General features: G+C 47.0%; 1 protein-coding gene across 1 annotated transcript in view; it reads left to right on the plus strand.

Moving 5' to 3' along the window:
- The window catches only part of INF2 (inverted formin, FH2 and WH2 domain containing), a 24883-nt gene extending 18638 nt beyond the window's left edge, over positions 1 to 6245 (plus strand). The window contains exons 2-5 of the mRNA XM_009280891.1: positions 2801 to 3209; positions 4575 to 4690; positions 5231 to 5390; positions 6208 to 6245. Coding sequence (XP_009279166.1) covers positions 2816 to 3209; positions 4575 to 4690; positions 5231 to 5390; positions 6208 to 6245 — 708 coding nt within the window. The 5' untranslated portion in view covers positions 2801 to 2815. The remainder of the gene's footprint in view (positions 1 to 2800; positions 3210 to 4574; positions 4691 to 5230; positions 5391 to 6207) is intronic.
- The last annotated feature ends 867 nt before the right edge of the window (positions 6246 to 7112 follow it).

The following is a 7112-nucleotide window of genomic DNA, read 5'->3' on the forward strand; positions in this document are numbered from 1 at the left end:
CGTCCCATGGTATGGAATGTCCCTTTGGCCAGTTGGGGTCAGCTGTCCTGGCTGTGCCCCCTCCCAGCTTCTTGTGCACCTCCAGCCTTCTCAGTCGGTAGAGCGTGGGGAGCTGAAAAGTCCTTGGCTAGTGTAAGCATTACCTAGCAACGACTAAAACATCGGTGTGTTATCAACATTGTTCTCATCCTAAATCCAAAACACAGCACTGTACCAGCTACTAGGAAAGAAATTAACTCTATCCCTGCCGAAACCAGGACAGTGCACACTTTCACTTTGGGGAGGGGAAAGAGTGTGGGTTACAGCAGAGCCGAGAGGAGGGATGAGTCCCACCCAGTGAGCCAGGGCTTGGCCCTGCTGCCAGCCCTTGGGTTTGTGCCGATCCCCTGTGCAGAAGTAAAAAATCCAGGACAGTGGATTCCTCCTCCCAGGCAGGAGGCTGAAGGATCTTGGGTCTTTGGGGAAGCCACCAAAGAACGGAGCTGGGCAGGATGAGCTGTGCTCCACCCTGGTTGGATGGTCCTCAGCACTGCCCTGTGCTGAAGGTCTTCACCCGCAGGCACTGGAAGAGGACTGCTGGGCTCCATGCACAGCACAGGGCAGGATTTGACCGCAGCTCCTTAGGAGCACCTCTCCAGCCCGTGACTATAAATTCACTGCAGTGAGAGGTGTGGGACGCTGCCCCAGCACCAGGGCTATGACCCTGGGGCAGGACACTTTTGCTTCTCTCCCTCCGGGGAGGGAGGATTTCTCTTCTCCTGTGCATTGAGCCTAATCCAAATTCCTGGGCTTGGGTGCAGAGGAGCGACTGGGGGTGACTAACTCCAACAAGAATTTTACCAGGAGTGAGTAAGGGCTCTGGGCTGCAGGCAGTGGTGACAATCTTAGAAACTCAAGCCTGTACTTTGGCAGGAGGGTTTGTTGTTTGGGTTTTGTGGTTTTTTTATATGGCCCCTTTTATTGCTTTTCAGCTGTACAGTGTGTTCTCAGATGGTAAATTCGCAACTTCACGTTTTTCATCATTTTTTCAGATAACAGAACAGCGAATAACTGGGTGCTTGGCCAGTTCTTTCCCCACTGAAGGAAAGGGAAACTCTGCAACAGGGTTTCACCAGAGCTCTCTAAAAGGATTTTCTGTGACCATGTCCGGCTAACTCCACCACCCCCTGACCCTTACTCAGCACAGCCTTTGATGCTGTGAGCTGTGAGCTGAACGCCCCTGCCAGAGAGTCCCACCATCACCTTGCCCCAGGGGAACTGTCTGAGCTCTCTTGAATATCCTATCCCACCGCACCTTTCATCTTTCCAAGAGGCATGTTTAGGCCTGTAATATCATGCCCTAAATGCCTACCACAAATTAGTGAGCAAACTTTTTGGCTGTATATTTGCCAAAGGGTGATTGCCAAAATGAGACTTTCGGGTAAACCAGAAGCCATGCGGCTCTGCTGCAGCGAAGCAGCCGGGACCTTTCTCAACAGTGCAGTCCCCAGAAAAAATCAGAAGGCAGGCTTTAACTGTCGTAAATGGTCTGTCCTTTATCTTTGCTTTCTGGGAAAAATTTCAGAGACTCTCAATTTAGGTTTTTCAAGCCTTTTCCCTACGCGCTGCAGGGCTAGAAGCCCTTGTGCTGGAGCTGGTAAGGGAAAGCAAGACTCTCCTATAATCCCGTAAGTCCCCCAAGTGCTGGGTTTTGGGGGCCAACTGGCCCCCAGGTTATTTTGAGCTCGATGCGGGCTCACCAGCTCAGGGAAGCAGAGGTCCCGGTGGCACAGCAGGGAAGGGAGGTAGCGTTAGCAGCTGGCTTTGGGTCCAGCAGCCAGCCCCAGGTTTGTCCCCCTTCCGTGGGACAACTGCCCTCTCTGGGGGCAATTCAGCTTTAAAATGATTGCATTCAGCTTTGAAAAGGACTTGCGTTGTATAACTTAATCACTACGGGTCTGAAAAATAAGGATCCTGCCTAAAAACGTAAAATTTGGCACCAAGGGTTAATTAGACTTGGCTTTGCTATTTCTCTGTGCTGAATCAGGACCTCACCCTCCTTGCTGCTAACAGCATGGCTGAGACAGGCCATGTGCTCCAGGGAGATGGGCCTTGAAGAGATGCTCCCCATCTCCAAAAAGACGCACTGCTGTTTTCATAGCCTTCCGCTGCTGTCCCTCCACTTGCAGCCTGTCAGGCTCTCACATTATCACGCACAAGCACCATATTTTGCAAACATATTTGCTATTACAGCAGACAGGAAGAGATTGAGTGAGTGCTATAAAACTAACCTCCGCATCAGTCAAAAGAAACAAAAGCAAAAAATAACGGTAATCGGATGCTCTTATGAGCAGGATATGCTCAAAATGACTTCTCCATCCCATTACAAATGCTTAGAAACTGCACAGCCTCTCCAGCACAGTGAGATTTTAAAGTGGTTTAACGGGCATAAGGAGTTCAGAGCTGATAATGCTGCTTCCAACCTTATCCTTTCGCTGCATGAAAATAGGTAGTGGCTATTGACTGGTGTAAATTGGCTACTTTTAAAGCTGTATTTGCTGGCTTAGATGGGCTAAGAGTCTCTCTACAGAGTTTTCAGGGCCTGCATGTAATGTGTGTGGTTAAGGAGGGGATATATTGAGTTTCTTCAACAGAAGACTGGTTCCAGTGTGTGCCCTGCATGCTGGAGAGCTGGCCTAGGAGCAGAGACCTGCTGCAGTTGAGCTTTACGTCCCGATTGCTAGGAGGAAAACCAGGGCTGCCGGAAGGTTGTTGGTCAGTCCGGACAAACTTCTCACTTTGTCTTTTCTTTTTCTTTCAGGACAAACTGTTCACGATGTCAATCAAAAAGGAAGGTGCCCACAAGAAGTGGGCTGCCCTGAAGGAGAAACTCGGACCCCAGGAGACGGACCAGTCAGAGGCCAACCTGGAAAACGCAGAGCCGGAGCTGTGCATCCGTCTCCTGCAAATGCCATCGGTGGTGAACTACTCTGGGCTGAAGAAGCGGCTGGAGAACAGCGACGATGCCTGGATGGTCCAGTTCCTGGAGCTGTGCGGGCTGGACCTCCTCCTGGAGGCCCTGGACAGGCTGTCGGGGCGAGGAGTGGCCAGGATTTCTGATGCCTTGCTTCAGCTCACCTGCATTAACTGTGTGCGAGCGGTCATGAATTCCCACAAAGGCATCGAATACATTGTGAACAACGAGGGCTACGTCAGAAAACTTTTCCAAGGTGAGAAGACATCTTCCTGCTTCACCCATCACATGTGGTATGGGGCGGGACTTTTCTGTTGCTTATCCTCCCGCCCTGCACCAGGCTTCTTGCAAGTTGTTGCAAGCTGATTAATGAAAGAGATTGTTTTCTTCTTTAAAATAATATTGCTTGGAAATGGCATTGCCTTTGCCACTCAATGCTATTTAGATGGGCTCATTTCCACACAAATGTCTTCATAGTTCACTGAGAAGCCAGGGATAAACCCAGTCTTAGCTGTGTGCGGGCATGAGAAGTCCTCGACTCTTCAGTTGTCAGCAGACATTTGCTATTTAGACTTTGTGAGCCCCAAGGGCAGAGGGAGAGGAGTTGAAAGGGCTTGGAGATTCGTAGCCTGTAAAGAGGAGGGAGGGTGGCATGGTTTAGACTCAAGAGAGCCCGTTCTCTGTGCTCCTCAGTCTGTTCCTTCTAGAAGATGGTAGGTAATACCACTTACTTTCTCCTGCCATTCACTTGGCTCGTCATTAGGTATGAAACTCGTCAGAACATCTCCTAGAACTTATTATACAGCACTTAATGATGGTGGTGCTGGGAGGATAACTTCTGTGCTGCTCCACAGAGCTGAGATCACAGCTGTGCCCAGAAACCCTTATTAATAGCTCTTTAAAATGCATTTAGTCTGAAAGCTAGCTTGCTCCCCTCTTCAGTTTTGAAGTCCTCTTCCTTCCTCTCCACCCTGCCTTTTCTTAACCAGTGTGAAATACAGAGCTGGCATTTTTGTGCTGCGAAAAACAGGGGGGCACCCTGGGCTTTTCAGCGGTCGACCTTCTTTGTGCACTAATAAAGGAAAAATAAGATGGCCTAATCCACTCTCTCCCAGCTCCCAGGGCTCACAGAGAAAGAGTAGTAAAAAAGGGAATACATGGGGACTGGTTAGAACAATTGGCCTACTTGATATGCATATTGGGTGTTTCTGCACTAAAAATAAGACTCATTAATTGAGGAAAATGGTTCATCTGCTGTTCTAGAAAATACCCATATGTGAAAATGGGAAATAAAATGTGTGACTGTGAGTGCTGAGATCTTGGCCGCTGTTGCAGCATGCCACTGGTACATGGAAGAGATGAACAACTACAAGCAGCACCAAAATGCCAGTAGGGTACCTGTAGCATTTACTGTTCCCACTGGAAGTTACTATCACATAATGCTGTTGGGATGGGATATCTGTACATTGGGATATTTCTCTTCCCATCTTCCACGTAGTGGCTCCACTCCTTCAGTCTTTTTTCTACCACTGGTTATAAAGCCATGTAGCAGAAGACACTGAGATTCAGAACATTAGTGTCATTATAAATTCTTTTTTGTTTTGGTTTGGTTTTCCTCCAGCACTTGACACAACTAATGTCATGGTCAAAAAGCAAGTATTTGAGCTCCTGGCTGCACTGTGCATTTACTCATCAGATGGCCACGCTTTGGCTTTGGATGCCCTGGACCATTACAAGGCAAGTGTTGGGCTGCAGCAGGAGGTACGGCTCTGGTCTGATCCATGCAGATAGATTCATATACCACAGAAAAGGGCTGGGAATGAAAGTCATTTTGCATCATTTTGGTAAGAGAGGCAGGGATTTGTAAGGTGAAAACTGTAGGAAATTTGGCCTGGTCAGCACAAGTCCATGGTGCTGCTCTGTGACTTGTCTGGACAGATGACTGCCAACCACAAGGTCCTTTCTGGCAGGAAAAGCACTACCAGATTAGCAAAATAGATGGTGCCACATCCATGGGTTTCACTGGCCACAAGCTCAGGTAGGTGCATCAGTTATCAGAAGGCATAAAGGGATCCAAGGGGAGTTTCACTGACTTTCTCTGCCAACCAGACCCTGCTATATAATGGAGGGGTGCTGCTTTTACCTGTATCTTCCTGTCTTGTGCACAGTGGGATAAACTGAGAGGTTTTAAGATCCTAATTCCACCTGAGAGCCTGCAGCAAAGCAGTAGACATTTCTGAACTGTCTGAACAGAAATATCACTTGTGTTATTAACAGAGTGTGAAGAACCAGCAGTATCGATTCAGTGTCATAATGAATGAGCTCTCCAACACAGATAACGTGCCGTACATGGTGACGCTGCTGAGTGCTATCAATGCCATCATACTGGGGAAAGAAGAGCTAAGAACAAGGACACAAATCAGAAACGAATTCATAGGTAAGGATGTTTGTTGCACCTAACTTTCTCTGGGGAAAATCAGTTGCCAAGCAGTTTTATTTTCAGATGTATTCATAAGGTGACTAAAGAGGGCTGGGGAGCAAAACTGCAAATATTAAAGGCGGAGTCTTTTTTTTTCTTCTGGTATCTATTCTCTTCAACAGCCTTTCTGTAACCAGTTTTTTTTAACTTTGCTGCTTTCCCATAGCTTTGATATTTTCTGGAATCCCAGCAGCACTGTATCACTTGAGCTTCTTCAATACATTTCTATAACCAACCATCTTATGTAGCCACATTTCCATATGTTGCAACTCCTCATTAGAGTAGATAAGGTTTCTTTGCCCTGTGTCTACTCAGCTGAGCCACAGAAGCTGCCCTGTGATTCAGAAATACTTTCCAACTGCTTGAATACCAGGGTCCTAAGTACCATTGTTAGGTACCTCACGTAATGCACGCATCCGAGCTGGTGAGCCTGGGCTCCATTTCTCTCTGTGGAGAGCAAGGGACATTTGACCGCACTGTTCATCTGACTGATTTTAGATGTCTAATTTGGAATGAGGTGACTCGTGCCCCAGAAGTGCCTGTGTCCCTCAGTAACTCCAGGGGGATGCTGCAGTGGTTCACGCAGCTGCAGACGTGTACTGTGGGTCTCTTCATTTACCAGGTGACCCTACCCACTTTGACAGATCCATCTAAAAATATTTTCACTTTTTCTCTCTGCAAAAAGTGTTTATGAGCATAACATTATATAAAGATCGTAATAGATCAGTGCCAAGTAGGTCATAATGCCAATATATCTCTTTTTTTGTTCTCCCAGGGCTTCAGCTGTTGGATATTTTAGACAAGCTAAGGTAAGGATCACTGTTTAAATTTTCTTTTATAAATGAGATTCACAGTAACGTAGCTGTGGAAACTTAATACTTATCAGCCTTCAGCTGTGTGAAGTGTACCTGGGTGGAGTGGACCACGCTAGTGTGCACCCGTTACACAGGAACCGGAGGCATTAGGCCAGCATTAAGACTCTCTCACCAACCACAGTGTCACGGGGACAGCTGTTGGTGTAGATGGCATTGACAGAGGCTCTGGGCACAGATGGAGCAAGGCTCAGCAACGTCCTCGTTGAGGCTGCGTTTCGGACTGAACCTGAAGTGATGCTGCAGGCTCACTGAGCAGCTTGCTGTATCCAAACCCCTTCACTGCTGGTGTTGGTCCCAGAAGCATCCAGCTAAGACACTTTACTAATGCATATCTGGACATACCTGTCTTTGCAGTTTCTTAATTTAAAAATTATGTTCTGTCAGAAACACCCATGATAAATTCTAAAATGCATTATATGTGAGTTGCAATTATCCATGTAACTGGAATTGCTCCATTCAACCCCATAAAAATTAGGGAGGAGACGATCTTTCAATACTGACAACTAGCAAGGCTAGAGTTCCTGCACTGAGTGGTCTCAAGAGTGCTGAAAAAGTTGGCTTTAGAGTGTTTGGGGGTTTTTTAATCCGATTTTGAGTATCAGAGAAGGAAGTTTTTCAAACAGAAGCACCACTGGAATATTTTCAATTTGTCTCGACTTTAAAAAAAAAAAGAAGAAGGTGGCCCAGCTTCAAAAAGGTAGAAATGCCACTCTGTTGTTGCAGCTTCAAGGAGAAGTCCATACAAAGCATACACTGGGCCAGGTTATGCAATTAAAAGTCCCATTCATTTATATGTGTTGACTGT

This window comes from Aptenodytes forsteri, unplaced genomic scaffold, assembly GCF_000699145.1.
Source record: "Aptenodytes forsteri isolate BGI_AS27 unplaced genomic scaffold, ASM69914v1 Scaffold193, whole genome shotgun sequence".
Lineage (NCBI taxonomy): Eukaryota > Metazoa > Chordata > Aves > Sphenisciformes > Spheniscidae > Aptenodytes > Aptenodytes forsteri.